Here is a 27023-nt window from a genome sequence, read left to right as displayed (position 1 = left end):
CAAACCAAGAGTAGTCAGGAATGCTATATATCAAACTGTTAATAGCAGTCACTGCTGGATAAAACTAGAGAAAAGAGGAATTTACACTCTGAATTCTTCTGTAATGCTTGAATGTGTAATGAGTGTGTATTCCTTGAGTGTTTTTTTAAAGATTTAAAACAAAATCACATATAGCCCTCTAAGAACAAAAGGACAATAAGAAATACCACATTGCAAATTGTCCCAAGAATATACAGAACATTTCTTAAATAATTACCAGTCACCAAAGTCCTTACCAGCTTTACTTCAGTTAATCTTCACAGTATCCCTATAATTAAATACTACTGTCCTCTTGGAAAATGTAGAATCTAATAGTCAGAGAGTTTAAGTAGCTTTCTCAGAGTCACACAGCACAATTGGAATTTGAACCCAGCTCTCTGGTTCCACAGCTCATGGCACTCTTCACCGCAGAAATCACAGGCAAATACCCTCAAAGAGCCAGATCTAGAGCCCTCAACAAGGCACTCTATCTGTATGAAAACCAAAAAAAGGGCCAAGTTACAGCAAGATGCATGAAACCTACCAAACCTTAAAGAAAATGGCTTTGCTGCTCTGGACGGCAAGAAATATAGCAAAATGAAGCTGGCCACTCTCCCTCTGCCTTGTCTCCGCAGCTACCCACAATTGTCCTTCCCTGGATAACACACACACACACACACACACACTCTCTCTCTCTCTCTCTCTCTCTCTCTCTCTCTCTCTCTCTCTCTCTCTCTCTCTCACTGACAGCAATGCCACAAGGATCTGGTGCCAGTGAACGCGCGGTAACTTAAGCATGCTGATGGAGATTTCCCAGCTCCCCAACGGATGCCTTGATTGTGCCTTTGTTGGATTTTCAGCCAATCCCCCCTGAAGAGGGGTTTTCAGCTCACCCGAGATATCTGAGCCAAAACACTGGAGAGTCGCCTTTCAGCTCCGGGGACAAGACATTCCAGGCTGTGTGCCGGGAGGCTTGTTCAGCTTCACACTTGACACAAATGGGGTGTGTGTTTACCCACAAACACACACATGCACACGCCAACAGAAGCTGTTGCAGTGGCGGTATTTCTACAAGAGTACCCAAAACTGTACTCGAGCAATATGGAACTATAATCACAATGCCTATCAGAAAAAGCAATCTAATTCCTCCTCAGCAAAGTTTCAACACTGCCTGGAAAATTCAGTAGGAGATGAAATGTAATACTCTATTAAGCCTTATTTTGCCAGCACAAGTGAGAGCTCACTCAAGCATGGAGAGTCATTAAAACGGATCTTACATATATCATTATAAATTTAATAATCGCCATGACAGCTAGAGTTCAAGTTAAAATGAATGTCAGCTGAGCATGACCAATTGATGTTCACCCAGCTGCCGCAGAGCCTCACTTGGGGTTATATTCTACTTCCAGAGGCTCCATAGTACATGTGGACCCAACACAGCTAGAGCCAAGAACAGATGGGAAGTGCAGATATCCATACCTAACCAAGGAGAGGCTGTCATAATTGCATATTACCTCGGTGTACCAGCCCAATTAAAATATTCTACAGTGTCAGAGGTCCCAAATGTTCCTCCACTAAAGTGTCTGGGTATCAAACTTGGCTTATACTTAGTAAAACGCAGTCAATCTTAGGATCTGTTCACAACAATTACCGGTTTTCCTCCCATCTCTCAGAAAGCTCCTGTAGAAATAGGAGCAGACAGGTCTAGCAGGTTATACACTGGATAAATTAAAGACCACAAAGCAAATTTCACTTATCCAGGTACCTAAGATAGTGGGCATTCTTCCCGCATTACGGTGAGTGCAGCTTAAAGAGTGGAAACTTTTTTTAGAAATAGAGTAATTAACTGTTTTTAAAATATGGCTTGTTTCCATTTATGTTTATTTTTTTGAAGGTCAGAGCAAAGCCCCATACTAAATCCTTTACACACACACACACACACACACACACACACACACACACAGAGCCACTGAAAAGTACAGGGAAGAGGTGTAAGTCTAGTTTTCACCTCCACAGGTATTTCACACCAGGAAGAGATGATCTTTGAGACTCATGAAGAGAAGGGATACTCCACTCCACATGGAGAGAATACCAGAAGTTTTTCAACCATCCACAACATTTCAAAGGAAACATCAGAAATTATTTTCAGATTAACATAGACCCTGACTCTGCTTGAGCTGTATTTAACCCTGGCCACCCCCGGTCCTAGAAATTCCCCTGGGAATGAGGAAACACAGGAAAACCAGCCACTCAATGCTACTCTCGACTGCATTTGGCTTTTGAAGACAAGCTGAACTTTAACTGCAAGACACAAGTCCTGGGTGACTGCAGCTTTCAGACCAATGACAGCAAATGACCTACACTCAACGGGCCTTTTTAAATGGCTTTGACATTCTCACAGGTGCGGCCAAAGAGTGGAGTAGAATATGGTTTTGATCCATAAACACAAGAGCCAGCAGACCACATGGTGAATAACTCAGATGAAACCACCGCCGTCAAGAGTACCATTTCCAAAAGGTGCTAACAGTGTATAAATCCCAACGGGGGGCTTCGGTACAAATAAGCTCATACTTGACTTATAGAACACCAACACTTTTTGCAACTCCCTGAGCTAAGGCTTATAAATCTTTGCCTTTCTGATTTTTTTCCCCTTCCTTCTCTCTCCCCTTGCCCAACAAGTCAAGGCTTCAAGTCCAGCACTAGGACCTGGCAAATCGAGAGCCACCATCCCACCTCCTTAACCAGAGAAAGACAAACCAGCATAATCAATGACAGCAACAACAATGCAGACGACCACCTGGGCGCTCTGAGCCACGCTTAGCAATTCTGGTGCCATAAGCCAAGCAACAAAGTTCTCACTTACCCTCTTTTGATCTTCCAGTCCGTGGGTTACCAGTTTTCTCTTCTGCTGTTGGCTGGACTCAGAAGCCGATTCCATTTCCCAGGAATAAGATCCCCTCTCTCCTTCAGCGATGCTTCCAAATCCACAGAGGAATAAAAGAACCCAGGCAAAAGTGATGCATGCACGTGGCCTGACACGGCTCCTGCCAGCTGAGGAAATCCACACTACCTTTTCAAAGGTCTTCCCGACTTCTTAAAATCCACTCGGGAACCTCTTTCGCCATGGCTGCTTTAGCAATGAACGCAGCTGCTGCCGGCATCATGAGAGCTGGGACTTGGGGTTTTATTTCAGTTCCAATGCTGGCTTCCTGAGAGCCCAGAGGACAGATTTGGGCAAAGACGAGTCCATATCCTGGGGCATGTGCCACATCACTGCCCCAGAAATCTTTCCCCTCACAGTCTCCTTGGCACTGATCATTTATATGTCAATAACAATGGAAATGGGCATTTAATCCACCGAGCTGACAGCATCCACATCCCATCCGGCAGCCCCTGACTCCCATAAATCACCACAAAGCTGCTCGCCAAGCCGCCCCTCACAGCTCCTGCGAGTGTTCATCACCGAGGTTGCTCCCTTCCTGGGCTGTCATCTTCCTCCTTGGAGGAAGACTCATACCTGAGGGGAAAATGTTCAATGGTCAGAACTGCCTTGTGTGGAGGAGGACAGGCTTGAGCTTCCTTGCCCACCATCTGGAGCCCAAACCCAGCAGCAGCCATCGATCTTCCTCCAAGCCTCGCCATGTTTGGAGCGCATCCCTGGACAGGCAACCGGGGGCCGCACAGTTCCCCACTCCCACTGGGAGGAAACACACAGGGGACCCTGTTCTTCAAATATGCACACCGGAGACAGAAATGAGTTCTTGCTCGAACCCACGTGGGGTGCATCGTCATCAAAGAATAAGGCGCCCAGGTCTAAGACAGGGAAGCAATGGTCTCTAAAGCAAAAAGCCATCAACATTTTCCCCCCAAATACAGCTGCGAAAGCAGCATGTGGCAGGTGAGACAACAGGGTCCACTGGGGACGTGAAAAGAGCAGCCTAGATCATCTGAGGGCTGGAAGGCGACTGTGCAACAGAGCTGCATTCCCTGCCTTCCCTGCCTCAGAACCTGCAGGCAGAGAAGGCACCCAGTCACCTCCGGGCTGACGTCACAGAAGCTCAGAGGGACAGGGAGGGAGGGAGGAGAGAGGAGGGACCTCTGCACCAAGGAAAACATTTCGCACGGGATGCACCTTCCATGAATGATCCGAGGGGTGGGAACATATGGGAGAATCCCCGAGAAGATGCACAAATAAACAATTATGAAAGCCTTTTCCCATAGCACCAGCACCACCAGAAAAGAAAGAAAAAAGGGGGAAAAGCTCTTTACTAAAAGGCACTAGTCTCTTGCCAGCGTTTCTAATCAACGCACTAGCCATTCTACAATTCAGGCCGCGCCAGCCTCCGGGAGAGCTGTGGCCAGATCCGGCCACAGCGGGCATCAGACAGAAGCCCTCAGACCCTCCCTTGCAGCTGTCCTGACCGGTGGCTACTTTGGAATGAGGCCGAAGCCACCCCCTGTCACAAAAGGCTTCCGCACGGCTCAGTGCCAAAGCAGGTTAAAAGGCGGATGAGAGACTCAGCCACGAAGGGTTTGTGAGGAGGAAGAGAACAGCTTCTCCTGGGAGAGAGGCTACAGAAAGGTTGAAGGCTTGTCCCACACCATATGAAACACTCGGCCAGAGAAGATTTCACCAAGTAAATGCCCAAATCGCAAATCTGACTTTCTGAATCTGGCAAGAATCCATGAGAGCAGAATGTCCAGAAGACAGGCATCTCGTACACCCACGGGTGACAGAGCTAAGACGCAGCATCAGTGAAGCCCTCTGCTGGCCCAGGAAATAGCTGAGCTTCCAGAGAAAGCCCTCTGGTTGCCCACCGCCATCTCCACAGCCCCTTCAGGGGATCCCCGGCAGAGGTGAAAACTCTCAGATCCATTCTTTTCAGCTCCAGATTGCAATGCAAATAAACTCTGGCAAACTGGCTCCAAGTATTACCCTTTGCTGAATCTAAACTGAGACATCAAACTAGAGGACTCAGACAGATCTAGGTTTGAATCTCAACTCTGAAACTTAACTCACTGTGTGACCCTGAGCAAGGAACTTAACCTCTCTGAGCCTCAGTGTTCTCATCTATAAAGTGGGGATAATGATAGCACATAGGAGTGGAAAGATCACCTATTGACAGCAGGTGATCAAAAGATAACACTGCTAACATGTACTGAATGATTGCTCTATGCCAGGCACTGTTTACTGCCTTACATATTCATTCATTCAACCAGTCTCTATCAGGGGCTTGCTATGTGTCAGTTATCTTGCTCCAATTAGGGATTCTTAACCTTAGGTTAGAGATGAGACAACTGATGAGGAGGGAGGTCAAGTAACTTGCGTAAAGTCACACAGCTAAGAAGTTGTGGGGCTGGGATTTCAACCCACATCTGACTGCAAAGTCCTTGCTCACAGCCATGCCTCTCTGGCAGGATCCCTGTTATTTGGCTTTTCACAAGCAGCCTGAGTCCGGAGTCCACACTTTTTACAGCTCCTGGCTCTCCTCATGAATAATAATAAAAGAAAAAAAGCCACTGCCAAAAGGGTCTCCTACTTGGACAGGCCTTCTCCAGAGCAGCCGCTTCGTTCTCTGCTCTGAGATCTCTCATTTCTGTGAACAGCTCTGCACTCCGCACCAGACCCTAGCTCTCTCCCGGGTGAGACCCTGTCACATCCCATCATGCCAGCTGGTGCACACACCCCAAGTGCACATGGAGACAGACGTTCTCGCCACAGAAATACCTCCCCATCAGTGGGGAGTGGGAGGATGTTCAACACCTCCTGTGAGCCTTTTGTTTTTTTCTGGGAGTCAGTCTCCACCAGTTCTGGGGTGGTCGCTGTCCCTGTGCTAGAGCCAGGGTAGGGAGGCTCTTTCTCCCCAAGAAAGGGGAGAAGCAAGGATGCTGCTCTCAGCTCGCTGCCATATCCAATCAGTTTCCTGATTGGGGAGGGCAGACTTCATGAGAGGAAATCCTGATGTGAAAGTTCTGATTTCTTGCTGCCCAGAGAAATCTCGGCAAGTTTTTAAACACACTTGAATAAAAAAAAGAGCTGAACAGCAGGACTAACAGAATATTTTACTGGATGGTTGAGAAGTCGGTGTTTGCTGGATTGATCCCTAAATGCAGCAACATAGCAGCAGCTTCTCCTCTCCATGCCCTAAGTCAGCCAGGAGCAGTGCAAGGGAAAGGGGAGAAAGAAGACTGGACCAGAATGGACCATAAGAGGGATGGGGGGTCATTGTGGGCAAGCCCCAGCTCCTCCTTAAAGTCCAGAAGACGAGTCCAGCCGTACTGAAGATATCCTGAGCACACGGTGTGGACTTCCTCCTACTTAGTCAAACACAGTCTCCAAAAGCCTTCAACTTCCCACTCCACATGTGTCCAGATCCTCCCTGCCTTCTGGGCAATCCCCAGGGGAAAAAATTTTAAAGACTGGTTTGGAGGCACAGCCCAGGACATGGGGAGCCAGGCAAGGGTCTCGTCTCAGATATAGAGGAATCCTTTCCAGAGGCCCACTGAGGTCCCTTCCTGCAATAAAACTCCATTTCCCAGTAAATGCCAATTTGGGATGCCAGGTGGCAGACAAGCCACAGGCCGGTCCCTCCCAGGTACAATGCACCCCTTCCTTTTGCCCAGGTATTGGAATTGTGAACCCATTTCATATGTTTCGGTAAAACAGCCTTCTTATTCTCCAAAGTTTTCAAAATTGGACAAAGTCCCTTTGGCCTTCTTACTCTTCTCCCTCTCCCCAGATGTCCCTGCCCCCAGCTGGCTCCAAGACTGGGGAAACTGGTTTTAAACCTGGATTAAAGGTTATGGGGGTGAGAAAGGGCAGCCTGCTCTGCTTCATCTTTTAACTGGAGTTATGCTTCTGAAACAGGGGTGCATCCGTCTTTGGAATGGTCTAATTAACACTCATCACCAACACAGCGTTTTTAATTAGTCTTTGGTGCCAACAGGGTAAACGGAGGAGCTTCTTGGCAATGAAGCCTTTCATTAATCAATCAATCAATAAGTTACATAAGATGTAAGACAGAGAGCCAAGGAGGCATGGTGGTTTCCGGGCTGTTTTTTTTTTTTTTCTTTTTTTGGGGGGGGTCTTTTTTTCATCCCAAAGGGAGCCCGCCAAGTCGGCCACTTCTGCTAAGCTGCCCTTGGCCACTTCTGCTAAGCTGCCGGGGAGGGCTGACCCAGCCGCCAACCCCGGCGCCTTTATTTGCGCACGACTAGGGAGCGGAGCGTGCTCCCGCCTCTTCCCTGAAGAAAAGAAAGGATCACACACAAAAATAAGTCACTAAGGCCCCAGCTGGGCGGCGCGGGCTGCTGCTGCTGCCTCCGCCGCTGGGGTCCCTTTGCCGGCAAGAAAGGAGCCGGCTCAGCGGAGCGCACACCCGCAAGGCACCGTGGCTCTCCCTCCCAGCCCGCCGCCCTCGCCCTCGCCCCGCCGCCCGCGGCTCCCCAGAGCGTGGGAGAGAGCAACAGGGAAACTGGAGGCCCGGCCTAGCTGTCCTCGGCTCGGATCCACCTACACTCACACTCTCTCTCTCTCTCTCACACACACACACACACACACACACACACACACACACACACACACACACACACACACACGGATATGGACACAGTGAAGAGACTCGGACACAGACTGACACAGGCATAGTAGACACTCGCAGAGGTCCAGACATAAACACACACGCAGACTTACACACACATACCTACAGAAGCTTAGATCACACACGAGGATGCACACCCACCCAGAGAGGGACACACGCAGACAGGTACCAGACCTACCTATAAAACAGAGGCACAGACAGAAAACACACACATACTCTTAGATACACAGACAGGCACACAGAGAAAAGAGACACACACAAACACCGAAAATACATGGAGAGGCCGACAGAAGGATCCACAAACAGCGATACTCAGACACAAGCACCCGGAGAGGGCGTTCACAGACACCCACGCCAACAGCAAACACAGAAGGGCCCAGACGTGAGGATACACCCGGAGATCCAATCACACAGAGGGAGAATCACGCACAGAGACACACAAACAGAAGACATCAGGAACACAAGAACACGCACAAGAAGATACACCCAGCCTCAGGCACGCACACCCAGAGAGACACACACCCACTCTGCATGGGGGCGTGTGCAGCGTAGCCCGAGGCCGCGGTAAGTGCGCCCCAGAGCTCGCAGAACCACCTCGGAGCACCGCGCCGCGCGCCCCAGCCCACATCTGCCGGGGAAGACTTTGCCGCCGCATCTCTGAACAAGGGCCCGCCAGCCGTCGGCTTGCGTCGGTCGCTGCGCATCCGCCCGCTGGGTCTCTGTTCTGCGGCTACATGTCCGAGGAGGCCCCGGCCCTCCAGCAGGGTCCCGGGGTGGAGGTGTGGCCCCCGCGTCGTTCCGTGCGGGGCCAGCCCTCTCCCCGCCCGCAGTCCCCGCCCTGCCCGGCCCCCAGAGCCCAGCACAGAGCATCCGCAAGTCCTCTCCTCACTGCTCGTCCCGTTGGGCGGCAAACTTTCCCCAGGTTGGTCCAGGCGCCGGGCAGCCCGGCCCAGCCCGACCCCGGGGGTATGGCGCTGGGAGCTCCTACCTGCGCCCACGCGGCTGTGCGGAGCCGCCGCCTCCAGCAGGTCTCGCACCGCGCTCCGGACCGCGCTCCTCAGCCGCGGCCGCCGCCGCTGCAGCCGCTCCTTGCCCTCCCGTTACCCGGGAAACCGCCTCCTCCTCCCTCCCGCCAACCAACCAGCACCATTCACATGGCGCCTCACAGCCAATGGGCGACCTCGCCATTCCGGTCCCCTTCCAGGGTCCCGAGCCCCTTCCCAGGCTAAGGGACCAGACGGAGAGGCAGGGGTTTCTCTGGAGCTGCTGCGACTAGAAGATGGGGTCCCGGGAGCCAGAGAGAGTCATCTGGTTTCTCCGCTGGTACCATTCTTCTGCGGGACAGATTTACCTGGCACTTTAATGTAGACCCGCATGACTGGAGAACCTGAGTCGGAAAATGCCCTAGGGCACCTACTTCAGCCTTTCACTAAAACCCGGAATCCTTTGGACAAGGAGCTGTCCAGCTTTGAAGACCTCTCTCCATGGAGCGCTCGCAGTCTCCCAAGGCGATGCTTAGTGCCTTCTCCCTTTTAGAGCTCTGACTGGGAGCAGGTTCTTTCCAACACGGAACTGATCCTGCCTCCTGACCAAGCCCCATTTCTGCCCTCTTGGGCGCGCAGAACAAGACTGCCAGGCTACCTAACAGGCCTTCAGAAATTAGAAGGCCACACATCCTATTTCCCAGGTGACCCTTCTTCAGAAGGCTCTTCGTTCATCTTTCGTCTTTCCCCAGGACCATTTTGAAATCGGAGAGGCTTGTGCTCAGCTGTGTCCCTCTACCCCTCTTTCAGATGCCAGGTGGGAGGAATCTCGGGATCCTAGCACTATTTGCAAATAAGACCTGAAATGGTGAAAACAACGTTTTCTCATCTCTTAAACTGAGGTCAGTTCCACAAACATGGAGTAAAAGGGGAGACAGGCAGGTCTGGAGAAGCACCAGAGTGGTCACTTCTGTCTCTGAAGACCTCTTATTTCCCTCCTATTTCATCCTCCAATCAAAACTTGCTCCATCACATGGGGCATCCAAGGTGAGAAGAAAGGAGTCCCATTGGTCCTGGCAGGAGGATGGCCTGGCCTTTCCAAAGCCTACAGATGCCACCAGACTGCAGGGCCTGTCCACACCACCACCTGGGGAGGACCATATGGGCCCAGCATTCTCAGGGTGCTGTGGACCCAGGAGCTCCGGACACAGGCCAAAGCAGACGGCCAATCCTGCTGCTGGGCCTCTGGTTGAGGGGTGGGAGGAGATGCAGGCTCAGAAAGGGAGGTGCACTCCCCAGGTCTGGTGGTAGGAAGAGGGCAGGAGCCTCCTCTTATTGAGAGCAGAGGGCCGAGCTGAGAGATGGCAGGGCTGAGGCAGTTGCAGATGGGATGGAAGGGCACCTATGCTCGTGCTCACTCCAACACAGACACATGTGTTACACTCCTGGGTCCTGCCCCAGAGGGGTCCATTGAGACTGGTCACAAGACAGAACTGAAAAATGAAAACCAGGCTACTTTCTTAGCCATTCCTGCAAGTCCCTCTGAGGTCATGTAAGCAATATCACCAGCAGGGAATGACAGGAGAGTTACATCATGCACCCAGTTGTAGGGAGTGTGATAGAGTTAGAACACACAGATCTGAGCCAGACAGCCTGGGCTGGAATCCCCTCTCTGCTATTCATCAGCTATACGATCTAATCGCTGGACCTCCATTTTCTCAACTATAAAATAGAGAAGTTAATATTCCTCCCGACAGAGATGTTCTGAGGATCAGATGTGATCATAGGTGAGTACATGTTTTGTAAGCAAGAATGTATCTTGCAGAGGAGAAGGGCTTTTATAATAAACCCAGTTTGCCCCTGTGATGGTTAATTTTATGTGTCAACTTAGCTAGGCTACGGTACCCAGTTTTTGTTCAAATACCAGTTTAGATGTTGCTACGAAACTATTTTTTTAGAGGTTATTAACATTTAAATCAGAGGACTTTGAATAAAACAGATCACCTTCCATAATGTGGATGGGCCTCATCCACATCCATTTAGTTAAAGGCCTTAAGAGAAAAGACTGAGGTCTCCCTAAGAAAGAAGGAATTCCGCCTCCAGGCTGCCTTTGGACTCACAACTGCAACATCAGCTCTTCTCTGGGTCTCCAGCCTGCCGTCCTGCCCTCCAGATTTTAGATTTGACAGACCCCACAAGCACATGAGGCAATTCCTTCAAATAAATCCCTATCTATCTATCTATCTATCTATGTATCTATCTATCTATCTATGGAGGGGGGAAGAGAAAGAGCTATATAGATGTAAATAGAAAAATAAAAATGTAAATACATACCCTGTTGGTTATGTTTCTCTGGAGAACTGTGACTAATACAGGTCGTTCCCAGAATGATGAGGATTTGCCAGGCAAATGCAGAGAGGAAACAACCAGGTGGCTGGATTTGTAGCCTGATCACGAGCCTACAGCTTGTTGGTGTATGTGTTTGTGTGTGTTTCCCCAAGTCTGGGCCAAGTGGGCATTGACTTATTTTCACAGGAGGTTTTGATCCACCACTCTACACAACAACCTTTCCCTACTAGAGGTGGATATCTGGGGGAACATTTCTCTAAAATAGCTCCCTTTCTCTCCTGCCACTATGACTCCTACCCAGTCCCCACCTGTACACTAAGATCCAAGAGGATACAGTTAGTTCTAGGGAGATTGTGTCTGATCTCTCTCTCTCTCTCTCTCTCTCTCTCTCTCTCTCCCTCTCTCTCTCTCACACACACACACACACACACACGCTGGAATCCCAAATGAGAGTTGTAGCAGTAAAGGCCTTAACACCTACTACCATCTGCAAGACCATTTTTGCGTTTATTAAGGATGCACAAATTTTAAAAAATCATATCCAATCACCATTTAGGGTCTTAACCCCAAATCTGTCCCTGTCACCTGAAGAAAGGGTTATTTCTATTTCACTGATGTAGAAAACCAGGAACCACAGTATAACCAGGTCTCCCAGGGACTAGAACTGCAAGCCTAGGGACTCAGCTGCTCCCTCCACGCCTTCAGGAGGGGGCTGCACCTTCTCTTGACTCCCTTTCCGATCACTCACCTTCCTCGTAGCCTAACATGGCTGCCTGTCTCAGTGTCTCTGTCAGGATCTTTCAGCGCAAAAACCAATTACCCTCTGGAACTTAGTTCAAATTCTCATGGAAGAATCTGACCTTTGGGTCAGATCAGGGGGCAATCAGCAGTAGCAAATATGAAAGAGACCTTTCAATGGTTGGACAATGTCAGACATTTGTAGCACACAGTGAAAGGGAGACATGCAAAGGTACTTACTTAACTCAGCTTCTGACTCCTAATACTAACCCCCTGCACCCCCATTTTCTTGTCTTCAAGAGTGCCCGTGTTGCCCTCTTTCAGAGCTATGGAATCCCTGAACAAGTGAATTGTGAGGCACTTTAGGAAATTAAAGCATGTTCTGTTTTTCTATAAATTAAGGAGCATCTTTCATCCAATCTCAAGAAGACTTGAGGGGAGAAGTCTCTGGTTTAGGCCTCTGGAAAGCAGGCAGGTCTGGTAGATTCAGCACAGATACTGTCTTAACATGTGTGGGACATCAGAGAGGTGGCATCTTAAGTGCAAAAATCTTCTTCTCGGGCTTCCCTGGTGGCGCAGTGGTTAACAATATGCCTGCCAATGCAGGGGACATGGGTTTGAGCCCTGGTCTAGGAAGCTCCCACATGCCGCAGAGCAACTAAGCCCGTGAGCCACAACTACTGAGCCTGCGTGCCACAACTACTGAAGCCTACGCACCTAGAGCCTGTGCTCTGCAAAATGAGAAGCCCATGCACTGCAACAAAGAATAGCCCCTGCTCGCCACAACTAGAGAAAGCCCACACGCAGCAACAAAGACCTAACACAGACAAAAATAAAGACATAAAATAAAGTTATTTAAAAAAATGCTCTTCTCTCATGTCTTTAGTTGTCTGTGAATTGAACACAGAGCCACTTGGCCGGCAGGCAGGAAAGAAGATGGAAAATGTCCCTTTCCACCTTATCTTTTTGGATTGGTGAACTTTCATTATCTTAGGGGATCCAACTCTTAAGAATTTTCCCCAAAATAGGGCTTCCCTGGTGGCACAGTGGTTGAGAGTTCGCCTGCCGATGCAGGGGACATGGGTTCGTGCCCTGGTCCGGGAAGATTCCACATGCTGCGGAGCGGCTGGGCCCATGAGCCATGGCCGCTGAGCCTGCGCGTCCGGAGCCTGTGCTCCGCAACGGGAGAGGCCCACGTACTGCAAAAAAAAAAAAGAATTTTCCCCAAAATCCTCATCAGAATTGGTTGTTCTCTTCTCAGGCATCCCATAGCATTTTGTACTCTTTTCTAACACCTGCCGCACCACACCATAATCATGTTTCTCTCCCTGACGAGTCATTCATTCACATTCATCATTCATTCAACCCTGCAACAAATTTTATTGCCAATAAAGATTCTGAGATACAGCAGTGAACAAAGTAGGAAAGGTCTCTGCTCTCATGGTGAGAGTGGAGGAAGATGGAAGAGAAACAAGTATTTAGTCAAGATTACTTGCGAAAATAATTAGGGCTCTGCAGGGAATAGAAATAGGACAGTGAGATAGAGAATGACGAGGTGGGTCGCAGTAGGTGACTTCTTTGAGAAGAAATTTAAACTGAGATCTGAATGATAAGGATACAGCCACACAAGAATCAAGAGGAAGAACATTCCAGGCAGAGGCAGCTCCTAGTGCAAAGGCCATGAGGGAAACGGCAAAACAACAAGCTTGGCGTGCTCATGGAGCAAAAAGAAGGTCAGTGTGACTAGAGCATAGTACTCACAACCGTCTGGGGAAAAAACAAGCCTAGGGAGGTAGCAGGGACAGGGGAGCGTCCATCCCTCTTTTCTGTACCCCTGCATGATACCAGCTTTACCCTCACCCACCATATTTCCTTTCTTCTAAGACGACTCAATTTGTCTCTGCCAACATAGCAAATTAATCTCACTCTACACTCCCTCACCTCATCCTTTCCCTCCAAGCACACCCCTTAAGTTTATGGTATATTATATCTGTATGGTTTTGTTTTCTTGCTCCTTCATTCATTTAGTTCATAAATTTTATTGAGTGCCCACATATGCCAAGAACTTACATGCCTGTGCAGTATGATCTCATTGATGAGAACGCACGAAGAGTCAGGAGATCTCTGAGAAGTCAAAAGAGATGACGCAAAGGTTTGTGATAAAGGAGACAGCCTCTCCAGTCCTCGTTCAAAGCCTCTCTGCTCTTGGTTTACTCACACTTTTAATGGGGCTGGTTATCTCGTTCTCAAGCCCACAGCAAATCAGAGGAAGGCACTGATCCCTAGAGTTGGCAAACTGACAACTCTAAGAAGTAAGAGAGGACAATGTGTCAGCAAGAGAAGAGACCAATAAACCTAGGAAAACCAAAACAAAAGGTCCAGGCAATCTGGGACCATTTAGTGAATGGACAATCAATCTTACACATCTCATTCATTCATTAAACTTCATGGATCCCTCGTAATGCTGACTGTGAATCCAACAGAGGTCTTAAAAGGCATGGAAGATTTTAGTATCCAAGAAAGCTCTTCATACAAATTGGCTAAATGGAATTTAATGGACAAACCCAGAGCTTCTAAGAAAGTTCAGTTGTCAAAAATGACTGAATTCTGGACAGCCAATATTTGACACTGATTGAACTATTAATTACAATTTATTGAGCAACTCTTAAGATGTGCCAGTTGCTTTAAATACTTGACTTCAATCAAGCTCCACAGCAAATCTACAAAGTCGGTACTGTTTTTTCCCTGTTTCCTGAAGGAGGAAAGAAAACAGGCTCAGAGGGGTTGAGCAACTTGCCTTCAGTCACACAGCTGGTTAGTGGCAGATCTTTTACAACCAAATAGAAAGATGAAAGAGAGAATATTTAGTTCTTTTTTATCCCTCTTAACACCTAACATAAATCTGGGGATAGAGTAAGTTCTCAAAGTAGGGGCTCAGGGCTCATTCATCCAAGAAATTTGTCCCAGGAATTGTACCAGCATCCAGAGATACAGGGAAGAACTGGCCAGACGCAGACCCTGTCCTCAGGGCAGTGCAGGATGAAGAACTGATGAGTCTATCCCCCAGTTTTGAAAACAATCAGTTTGCTGTGATTCTATTAAATATGACTCTCATTCTGGATCTTTTGGAAGCAGCTGAAGTCTCATTCTTGAAAAAAATATGTGCAGATCATAGTAAAGTCAGAGGTTTATGTTTGAGGAAAATTCACGACCCCACCTCTACTGTTCCCATTTCTCGGCAGCCTACGGTCCTCATTTTGTGTTTTCCCTTCTGCAACTTCACTGAAGAGTCACTTAATGGTAGTCACTTCAGCCTCCTCATCTGAAGAATGGTCATGGCAGGGGTGACGGGGAAGGGAGAGACAGATGGGCTGTGACATTCTGGTTCTCTCTCCCTCCTGCCCCTGGCAGGTTCTCCTCAAACTCTTCCCTCATCATCCTTCACTCAGCACCACCATGGCTGAGCAGCTAGAGCAGATGGAAGGAGTCTGTTTACCGGACTGATAGTGGGCCGAGACAATGCTGCATTGTCTGAAATAGACAGTAGCGGGGAGGGAGTTTACTGTCAGCTGGCAAGGGGTGGAAGCTGGGGGCGGGCGGGCTCTGGTTCCCCAGCCCCGAGTGGCTGGCATTTCTGCAAGCATGGGAGGCTGCTATCAAAACAGGCTGAAGAACACCCAGACGGGCAGCATGAGCCTGTCAGCTGGGCTGTGGAGGAGTCAAGTGTAGAGAAAGGGGCTTGGAGTGGAACATTCTAGGGAGGCTGGAATGGGTAACAAGATCCAAGCTATAAGGTGATTTTAGTAGCTTTGGCTTTCAAGATATCTTAAAGAGGGGGCACGTATGTACTAGAAATGGAGTTGAAACTAAAATTTAAAACAAATCCAGTGAATATTTATTGAGTATCTGTGTCCCATGCACGCAAGGATGAGATTCTTTGGGAGCCAAGAGCAAGAACAAATTAGAGGAGGAAGAGGTCTAGGGGGTCTAGGAAGGAAAACTCTGTGTCCTGGAGACATAAGATGAGCGACGAGCCAGTGGTGTGGAAGTGGCAGTCTCGGGCACCAGGCTTCCTGCCAAAAACCAAAGGGAGCCACGATGGAAGGATTTTAAGCAGGAGAAGCGGGAGTGATGTAGTCAGATGAGCTGTTTAGAGAAATGTCTCTGGTGACGAGTGTGAAGAATGGACTAGAGCAGGGAAGACTGCGGACACGAAGACAGAAGGCAGCTGCAGCAAAGCAAGCAAGAGGGTGAGGACAGGCCATGGCAGGAATATTCAGCCGTGTCGCCAAGAGAATGTGCGGACTCCTGGATCCCACCACATTCAAACCAGAGCACCTCTACCGTCTAAAAGAGAATGGCGTGTCCTCCTATATTTTGAGTAAAAGTTTCAGTCACCCCATATCTCAATAGTGTTTGCTTCCTGGATGGGTGACTCTCCATTGGCATTTTGTTTCTCTAAATTCTTCAAAGGGAAGATTCTTGGCTTTGATGATGAGGCCACCCACCCCAGCTTCCTGTGTGCGGATCAAGACCTTTCCTGGGAAGGCAGGTGTGAGGCCCCTGGCTTGGCTACTTTGCATAGCACATTGGGAGTATTTGCATTTCCAAAGTCCTGTTTCTCCATTGAAAGGAGCCCCATTAGATTTTTTGTTTTTGTTTTTGTCCTGTGGCATCAGATGAAAGTGGCCTGGAAATCAATGCAAATTCCTTTCATCTCACAATGTGTCCAGTGGTCTAACTACTCAAAGCCCAACAGGCTGAGCAAGGATATACAGAAGAAAAGCTCCCCTTCGATTCTTTTGGATGGGTTCCTGGCTGCCTCCTAACAAGCGCTCACACACACAGGCACGCATGCACACGCGTATGCACAATAAGCCCCCAGGGTCCACCCCTCACATCCTAACTAGCGCTCACACACACATGCACGCATGCACACACGTATGCACAATAAGCCCTCAGGGTCCACCCCTCACACAAATCCTTCTTCAAGACACCTTTGAAGTCTGGTGATGTCACTACACTATGCCCTTGTCTTCTCTCCTGGGGTTGAGTGATGGCAGCCTACATATTCCAAATCCTCAAAGAAAATATAAAACTCTCTTCTTTCTGGGTCAGTAGGTTAGCTTTGTGCTAAAAACAACAACAACAACAAAAAACAAAGATGAATCCTTCATGGAGAAATATATGAGGGCTGCTGACGCGAATCTCTTTGCCTTCCTTTACCTGCAGAAATCTCCCCTGGAGACGGGATGCTTGGCTCTACGTGAGTTGTAAGCAGGTTCAGCACCCTGAGCTTCAGAGTCTAAATCCAGAGATTACAGCTCTATAAGACCTTATCTCTGATTAGCTTTTGTTCTGAGAATAGTTTTTAAATATTTAGGTCCAACTCCAGCAGACTTACTAAATATTTGGGGATAGAAGGTAGGACGAGTTTATGATTTTTAAATATGGGAACTGTTGTGTTTGCCATCAGACCGAAAAAAAAGAAAACTTGTTAAAGTAATAGTAAATGCTATTGAAGAGGACACGGGGAAACAAATTCAACAAATGTTTATTAAGAACATAATCTGTGCTAGGCATTACTCTAGGCTAGAGTCCCTGTGGTATAATAAATGGACAAATCCTTGCTATGTGGAACGTGCATTCTAGTGTAATTCACTGTGCTGAAAATGTGCATGCCTCTTAGAAGGCAGAATGCATCAAAAGCCTTAAAAATATGTGCACATGCCCTTTGGGACAATCGTGCGCCCATATACATACAAGACTGAAAAGGTGTTTGGAAGAGTAAAAAACTTAGGGAAAAAAAACCTAAACATATTACATTAAGTAACTAGTTAAGTTAATTATAGTCCACTTTTACAACTGAATACCATACTACTACTACTACTACTACTACCTAAACATATTACATTAAGTAACTAGTTAAGTTAATTATAGTCCACTTTTACAACTGAATACCATACTACTATTAATTATAGTCCACTTTTACAACTGAATACCATACTACTATTAAATGTAAAAGAACATTTGTTGATTTGGGAAAATGTTAATGATATATTGCTATGCAAAAAAAACCAAAGTTACAAAACAGTAGGTAGAGCATGATTCCATTTGTATAAAATAGATGGAAAAAATTAAGTGAAAGGTTATCACTTAATTTAGCATATTTACTGAGCACTTACTACGTGCCTGGGCCTTGGAGTTACAGAAATGAACAAGATCAGCCAAGTCCCTTCCCTTGTAGAATTTGTGGTGGTTATCTTTGAGTGGCAGACTTTGGGGTAACTTTAATTTTTTCCATTTGTTTTTGTGTCTTCCATGTCTTCTAAACTGATCAGATATTCCTTTTTTAAATTACTTTAAAATTAAACATAATTTTTAAAAAAAAACTTTGGAGAGGTCATTTGTAGCTTGGGGTTGGAACATGGGCCTTAGAAATTAAAGCCCACCTCTTATGTCCTTCCTCCCTCTGCGGGAGTAACCCATGATGGTCAAGAGTGGTACAGCAAGAGGGCAAGAATCAAAGAGATAGTGTGAGGCAAGGACCAGCGTTGAAAAGAAGATGCCACATCTCTAGCCAGGATCTAGGGTGAGACAGACACAAAGCCAAGACCACAGGTAGGGAGAGGAAGCACAAAATGGAAGCCAAGGAGCAGAAGCCCCACCTTTCGCCATGAACAGGGCTGAAGCCCATCAAACCACCCTTCCTTCTGGCTCTAAGGTACATTAGGGCGTCAGAAGGGGATAAAGGCACAGGGTCAGGTGGGCATCTTCTGCCACCTTCTTAAAATACATCCACCATTGAATCAGTAGTAAAACATTGAAAGCCATCCAAATACCCAATAAGGGAATGGTTAAGTAAGTTAAGGTTCTTTTAATACTTCCCCATACAAATGTGGCCAAATAACATTTTGAGATGTTAGCTGAAGTTTTATTTCTTCTTTACCGTGCCTTAGAGATTTGGAAATGCAATAAGAATGTTAGGTATCAGTGCATATACTCTGGGAACTGCCATGGCTACCTACACCATCCCTCCCCTCCTTTCTGTCCCGTTTGGCCTCTCAGTCCTTCCATAACTGATGCATCCAATTTCCTGTATGACATTTGATTTCTGTTTTCCTAACTGGACTCTGACTAATCAGGAGCAGAAGCCTCCCTCACCCCCAACTGAGGTCTTGATACCATGTGAGACCCCTGGGAATTTATCACAATTCCAGGGGGAAGGAGGGAGGTTGAACATCCTAAATTAACTGAATTTACCCAAAAGAGGCTTAGGAAAACTTTGGATGATTAAGTTTCTGTAGAACTGATTAAATTAGGTAGGATTTTTGTTTGTCTGTTTCTTCATTTTAGCCATCAGCTATAAACGGAGCTCAAAATAGAGTTTAAGTTGTAGAAAAATAAAGTGATCATCTTTGCATATTTGAATACGTAACTTGTGAAATTCCTACTCACTACATTAAATATAAACATGAAATGAATACATGCCATCACTATGACTAAGTAAAATTTATATACATGTAGATAAAGACAAGGAAAGAAATAGGAAAAATGAATTCCTTATGATGGGGTAGAAAGATAACATATGACTTTTTAAAAATCTATGTTATCCATTTTAAAAAGACATGTTTTCAAAGAAAACCCTTAGGGGTCACCTGGGAGCCTTAATAAACCAGACATCTACTCCATCCCAGGGTCAACATCTGTGGAAAATGGCAAAGATTCTTCCTCTGAATCAGCACCAAGTGAATGGGGGCATTTTCACTATATGGAAAGCTGACAGAATGCAAGGTGTAAAGCTAAAAATATAGGCAAGCAGCAAAGAATAGCAGAGGTACTAAGATACAAGCATCAGAAGCAAGTGTTAGAACCTTCCAGAAGCCACATCATAATTAAACTAGGTCAGGTGGAAGGCTCTGATTACACCAGGCTGAGTAGGTGCAGAGCCAAGGCACCCAGAGAATATGAGGGCAGTTTGTCCAATTTGGGGGTCATTTCCCCGCTGAGGTTAGAGACATAGCCCTGCTCTCCTACAAACCAGTCCTTGGTATCCCCTTGAAAGATATAATCCTGGGCTAGAGGAGCTGACCCATACTCCATGTCTTCATACCCACAGGGATGGAAGAATGATCTCTGCAGAAAATGTTGAAACGGAGACACTTAAAAAGTAATACGGCCCAGCAGGGCCAGGTCAGCATAGCGGTCCCAACCATGGACCTGGAGCTTGGCAGACCCAGGTTTGATGCCAGCTAACCACATACTAGATATGTGACCCCAAGATAGCCCTTAACCTCTCTGAGCCTCAGTCTCTCTGTCTATATATGAGGATGATAATAATAGGACTTACCCTGAGGATCTGGGGAAGTAGGAGCTGAGATAAGGCCGATAAAATGCTTAGTACATAAGTGCTTGATCAATGTTAGCTGCCGTAATTATTTTTGAAATCAGAATCCCTAAGTTTAATTTTTTAGAATAAACTAAAGGTATCAAGTGAGCTGCAGACTGTGTACTAGTCACAATGGAAGAATGTGAAATGAACATACTCCTGTTAAATGTTTCTGATGGTGACTGTTGGCTGGCATGGTGGGGGGGTGGGGAAGGGGAAGGAAAGAACCATAAAACCCAATCAGTAGAACTGAAGACCCAATGGAGGATGATTTACTGAAGGGTCATGGGAAACACACAAGCTTCAGGTTACAAAGCGTTTTGAATGAGAGGTAACTCTGAGTGTTTACTCAGAAGCCCTCATCTATTTATAAACAACTCTTTCCTCTAGAGTTGAGACAAAAAGGACTTTCAGGTCACTCAGAGCAAATAGTCTGGGTCCTTGCCGTGCCACTCAGCAAGGGACAAGCTCAGGTAAACATCCCTCCCAATTCAATATGGCCCTGTGTCTGTTTCACCCGGGGTACCTCCTGGACCTGGGAAGATAAGATTTGGATGGGCAGGGAGAAAGGGCCACTAGGTAACTGGATTATTTTTCTTTTAATTGAAGTATAGTTGATTTACAGTATTTTGTTAGTTTCAGGTGTACACCAGTTTGATTCAGTTATATATGTATTTTTTTCAGATTCTTTTCCATTATAGGTTATTACAAGATATTGAATATAGTTCCCTGAGCTATATAGTAAGTCCTATTGCTTATCTATTTCATGTAGAGTAGTCTGTATCTGTTAATCTGGGTAACTGGTTTCTTTAGGCCACATAGTCAATCTCAGGAAATTTAATACCAGAACTAAGCCTAATGCTCCCGAAACCTATGATTCTTGACATTTTGGAGTGTCAGTACTCCTGAAAGTTCAGTAAAAACTTTGGACCCTTCCCCAGAAAAATGCACACTATTTTACATATTATTTCAGCATATTTACGAACCTCCTAATGTCTAGAGATAAACAGACCTACAGTTCATGGCAAGACTTTTTAATCCTGGAACAGAAAAATTCAAATGACATCTACTTAGGATAAATGATAATGTAAACACACACACACACACACACACACACACACACACAAAATGCATTCTTTCTATAGCAAAGCCCAGCTGCTCCCCTTACCAGAGTTTTTGCATGACCCTTACAGATTTCAGGGACTCATGTGGTAAAGCCCGATTTCCACTCACATTCCAAAATCCAATCACTCCCTCATGTCATGGACTTCTTTCCAAATGTTTACCATTCTGTGACATCCCCAAGGCACACCCCAGTTGTCCCTCCTAACCAGCTGGGCAGTCAAAGCAAAAGCCTCATTGCAAAGCTGTCAAGGCAAAGGCAAGAGGTTACATAATTCCAATTAGCAGAAGCTCCGCCGACTCTAAACAGCTCCTTACCACTTCATCATCTTTCCCCTCCAAGGAAATAATCACAATTGCCACCAACATCCTGGAAACAAAAGCCGACAGAATAAACATGGTGCTCACCCAGCAGACCCCAGGATTAAAATGTAATCTCAAAATAAAGTCTAATAACTTTCCCCCTTTTGAACACACTTGGAATAAAATTAGCATATAAATCAAAGCTTAATTAGGACATTATAACAATGAACAGCACCGGCTGGTATTAAGGGTTTCAGACCCAATAAGATGCTTCGAAAAAACACCGTAATTAGAGAACAAAATAAGGGCGGTCTCCTGGTAATCAATCACCCGGCTAGGTTCAAGCCTTTCAACTTGAGGGTCACCTCTGTTTTCTGTCTTGTGAATCTTGCCTTCCAGCCCGTCTCTCCCAGGAGACTTCATGCATCTTCCAGGCTGGTCCCTGACACATCTCTCCAGCTCTTGGTCCTCAAAGAGGAGTCCTGGCACAAAGCAAGGATGGAAGAGACTTGCAGGTTGGTCAGAACAATAGCTTGTGGGGTTCCAGAATGAAGCACTGCTTTGTTATTTGAGCTGTACTAGGTCCTTTAGATGCTGGTTTTATCCAATCCAGAAAAATAACTGCCTGATGCAGAAAGCCAGAAATCCTTGAGATATGTCTCTTCTATTTTCACCATGCTTCAGCCACACTGGCTCCCTTGCTGTTCCACACATACATACACCAAGCAAATGCCTGCCCCAGGGCCTTTGCACAAGTTGTTTATTCTCCCTGGAATGCTCTTCTCCCACATGGCTTTCTCTCTCACTTCATCAGAGCTGTCCTCCTTACCTCTCTTATCTAAAATAGCACCTCCTACCACTCTTTAACTCTCTTAGCTGGAAGTTTGAGAGCCATTTAAAAGCACCCTTCTACTCCATGTTTGTTCTAATTCAATTGCAAACTAAGAAAGAAAAAAAAAGGCAAGGCAGATGGGAGAACAAAATGTCACCTTTATTTCCAATAGAACTGACATTAGAAAATGAGATTTATACCTGTGGGCAAGTGGGCTTCTGGGTACCAACCTACAGATGAGGCACACAGAGGCACCCGGCCTGGCTTTGCAGGACCAGACAGCAGGGGACCCTAAGAGGTAAGGCTGGAGGAGCAGAGTGCGCTGGTGCTTGCAGAGAGCAGGCTCACGCCCAGCAAAAAGGAAGGGAGGACGAGCAGGGCCTCACATGCCCCACTATTCATCCCCAGATCACCAACAGTGAACCAGCCCTTCCTCCCTAGAGGAGTGTTCCACAAGGGTGGGTCCTCCCCCTACTTGGGAGGGACAGGAGAAAGGAAGATGTGGCTCCTACCCCCCACCCACCTTAGTTTTCTTCATAGCTCTCATCAACACCTGACGAATTACATCAGTATTTATTTGCTGTCTTCCCACACTAAATGTAAACTTCAGGAGGACAGCTCTTTTCTTTGTTTACTGCTGCACCCTGAATCCCCAGGGCCTAGAACCGTGCCTGGTACACAGCAACATTCACTAAATAGTTGTGGAATAAATGAGTGGGCAGAAGGAGTCTTTACTCACATCTTCAAAGAAACACCGTATTCTTAGGCTGCACTGTGCCTGGGCCGTGGTCATCGCTAATCATATAGACTCACGGACTTTGGAAAGTCCTGGTATAATTACCTATGATCTCCTTGGACACTGAACTGATTTCTTACCTGGTATAGCTTTCCTGACCTCTAATTCCACCTAGATTAAGCACCAGGAACACAGGACACTGTCTGTCCTGCTCACCGCTGTGTCCCCTGCACCAAGCACAGTATCTGGCACAATAAATGGTGGCAGAAGGAAAGGAGGGAGGAAGGAAGGGTGGAAAGATGACTCTTCTTTCTAAGCCCCCTTCCCCAGGGCTGGTCCTCTCACCAAAAGAGAAGATGTGGTCCAGTCTTCAGCATTCAAAGAGAGAAGACATTATCATCTTCACCTAACAGATGAGGCCACAGGCCCAGAGAGGTTAGGCAATCTGCCCAAGGTCACACAAGGGTCACAGGGAGTGGTGCTGGAAGGGACTAGGACCCAAACCTTCTGACTCCAAGGACAGTGCTCATCGTGTGACGCCTGTTCTCTTAGGACCATGGGTCATTAGCACCCCGGCATGGCCCTGTTGGTCTGGAGAAGCTCTGACAAGGGCATCATGGCAAGGCCTCTTCTCTTCAGTGTCCAGTGAGAGAGGGGTCCCCATGGCCTGAAGCTGGGCTTGGGCCTCCAGCCACCCAGGGCTGGGCCATCTGTTTAGATCATGCTGGGCCACAGGCAGAGGCCACCTCCAGCTCATCTGTCTCCCCAGTCCTGCTCCTTTTCCAAGTGTCTGCTGGATCCCAGACCACCTGAGCCCTTCATGGAAACAGAGATCCCTTCCCAAGTCACATGTCCTGAGCATCTGGGCTCCATCCAGGCTCTGGCCCTGCTAGGGGTGGGAGGACTCAGATGAAGTGTCACAGACTGTGCCCGAAGGGTCCCAGCCTGGAGTGGGAGGCAGATGCATAAACAACTACAGTGTGGCTCCAGACCTGCCTCTTCTACATCAGACTCACCTACTGATGGCAGCTTCCACTACTGGGTATCCACCATGGGCCAAACATGAAGCCAAGCTCTTCACATCCATCAGCTCATTTCATTTCACAATAACTCTATGAAGCAGCTACGATTATCAGCAGTCCCACTTCACAGGTGAATAAACTGAGGCTGAGAAAGGTAAATTACTTGTTGAAAGTCCTACAGGTGGTATGTGGTCAAGATTCAAGTCCAAGTCTATCTAACTCCAAAACTGGAGAGCTTAAGCTCTTCTGGCCTATCCTGTCCTCTCCTGGGTTTGTCTTCTGCACAGGCTGCCTCTCCCCATGCTGACCAAGAACAAAGGATGAAAAAGCAGGAGCCCTGCTATGCAGCAGCCTCCACACTCCCCCCAAGCCCTTTCCATGGAGGATCGCTTGCCAACATGCACCGTCATCTCTCCACACCTTTGCTCGTGCCATTCTCTCTGCATGGAACCCCATTCTCCATCCTGCAAAATCCTGCTCATTCCTCAAGGACCTGTACAAATATCACAGCCTCTGTGACCACTCTCCCAGAGTCAAATTTCATCACCCTGTCTCCCCTGCCATGTAGAGAACATGCCCTGATTTCAGTGGTTCTCAAAATGTAGACCTGAGACCGGCAGGGTCAGCTGCACTTAGGACTTCTTAGAAAAGCCAATTCTTTTTTTTTCGGTCTTTTAAAAAAATTATTTATTTTTAAAAATTGTGATAAAATATACATAACATAAAATTTACCATTTTAACCTTTTTAAGTGTAGGGTTTAGTGGCATTAAGTACATTCACACTGTGCAGCCGTCACTACCATCCATCTCCAGAATTTCTTCATCATCTGAAACTGAAACTTTGTCCCATTAAACAGTAACTTCCTCGGGAATTCCCTGGCGGTCCAGCGGTTAGAACTCAGTGCTTTTACTGCCGAGGGCCCGGATTCGATCCCTGGTCAGGGAACTAAGATCCTGCAAGCTGCGTGGTGTGGCACAAAACCAACCAAACAAACAAAAAAACCCAATAGCTTTCTGTGCAGTTAACATTTTGATGTGTTGTCTTTGAGGCTATTTTTGATACGTGAGTGAGAACGTAATATTTTTCTTCTACAAAAATGCTGTTGAGAGCATTCCCCTAAGAAATGCCAGTTCTTGAATCCTAACCCAGAACTACTGGAGCAAAACTCTGGGGCTGGGGCCAGCATCTGTGTCAACAAATCCTGCCACTCAGTCTGACACATATACTAAAGTTTGAAAACCACTGCCCTATTTTAACACATCTTATTAGAGGCATTTGTATGTGTTTAAGAAAATCACTCAGCTGGGAGGACCAGCGGGGGCCAGGGCTGGATGGTGTTCAGAGTCTGTCCCACGGTAGGTGCTCTGTTGACTTTGAAAGGGCTTCCTTTCCTGACAACCTTGTGGCTTAGCGATGTCAGCAACAAGGAGGGAGGGAGGAAGGAAGGACAGAGGGAAGACTGGGTCTCCCTCCTTTCTGAGCTATCTTCCCCAGGGCCGGTAGAGAAGACATTATCATCTTCACCTAACAGATGAGGCCAGATCGAAGGTGGAAGTATTTTAGATGAGTGGGCCTTCCTGTGTGCTGTGCAGCAGGCCTCCTCCAGCATTGCACCTGCTTGGTGCAGAAAAGCTCCACGCGTTTTCATTCACTCCTTTCATGAAATGTATCAGAGGCCAGATGCCGATAAGCCTGGAGGACACACGGCGAGTAAAGTATTGACTCAACCCCTAGCCTCATGGAGTTTACAGTCTAATGGGGGAGACACACAGTTGTCAAATAACTACAGCTAATTTTAGTGCCATGTACATTTATTGGGTTGTTTAATTCTCACAACTACCCTAAAAGTGGGTACTACTGTGATCATCCTCTTTCTGTGAATGAGGAAGTAGATAAAGAAAGGTAAAAACACTTTGCCCAGATTCCTACAGCTTGCAGATGGCAGGGCTGATATTTGAGCCCAGCAAAAATTCATCCCTGCTCTTAATCACAGCACAATCTTAAAATAATTACAAAATAATACGATAACTCACAGACACAGAAAACAAACTTACAGTTACCAAAGGGGAGACGGCGGGGAAGGAGGCATAAATTAGGAGTTTGAGATTAGCAGATACAAACTACTATATATAAAATAGATAAACAACAAGGAACTACTGTATAGCACAGGGAACTGTATTCAGTATCTTGTAATAACCTATAATGGGAAAGAATCTGAAAAAGAATATATATATATATATATATATATATATATATATATATATATAAAAAAAAACTGAATTACTTTGCTGTGTACCTGAAACTAGTACATCATAAATCAACTATACTTCAATAAAAATAAATGAATTAATTACTTAATTAATACTATAAACTTTGATAATCACTCTGAAAAACAGCACACAAGAGTACATGACAGGGAAAACTGATATAGTAGTTGGGAGAGAGGGGCCAGTCGGAGAAACTTACTGGAAGAAGTGACATCTGACTGGGGTTTGAAGGATAGGTAGGAGTTTAAGAGTCTGATCAGTGAGGTGAGGGTGGGGTACAGGCGGGGCCTTTGCATGCAGAGGAACAGCTCTTGCACAGGCCACCAGAGGCCATGGCACTGGGGTTGGGAAGTGGCAGAGGGTGCAGCTAGAGGATGGAGATGAGGATGGAGATGAGGTTGCAGGTGTGGGTGGCACCAGCTCAGCCGGGCACCTGGTGCCATGTCACCAGCCCTTATCCATGGTCCAGTCCAGGGACTTACACTTTTCCAAAGAAATGTTGTTAAACCAAGAGTCCCACATAAAAGGATGATCTATTATATGTGAAAATGTGGTCCAAGTCCAAAAAAATCTCATCGTTCACCCATTCAGTCATTCGTAGATATTGACTGAATGCCTATCATGGGCCCAACATGTTATAGGTGTCGGGATGCAGCTCCATC

At 46.8% G+C, this 27023-nt stretch overlaps 1 protein-coding gene across 1 annotated transcript in view; it reads right to left on the bottom strand.

Annotated features, from left to right (window-relative positions):
* Positions 1-27023, bottom strand: part of NAV2 (neuron navigator 2) — an 854704-nt gene that overhangs the window by 757227 nt on the left and 70454 nt on the right. The window contains exon 2 of the mRNA XM_073808687.1: positions 2882-3535. Coding sequence (XP_073664788.1) covers positions 2882-2956 — 75 coding nt within the window. The 5' untranslated portion in view covers positions 2957-3535. The remainder of the gene's footprint in view (positions 1-2881; positions 3536-27023) is intronic.

This window comes from Tursiops truncatus, chromosome 8 (assembly GCF_011762595.2).
Source record: "Tursiops truncatus isolate mTurTru1 chromosome 8, mTurTru1.mat.Y, whole genome shotgun sequence".
Taxonomy (NCBI): domain Eukaryota; kingdom Metazoa; phylum Chordata; class Mammalia; order Artiodactyla; family Delphinidae; genus Tursiops; species Tursiops truncatus.
The sequence above is the reverse complement of the archived record's forward strand: the minus strand, read 5'-3'. Positions and strand labels throughout refer to the sequence as shown.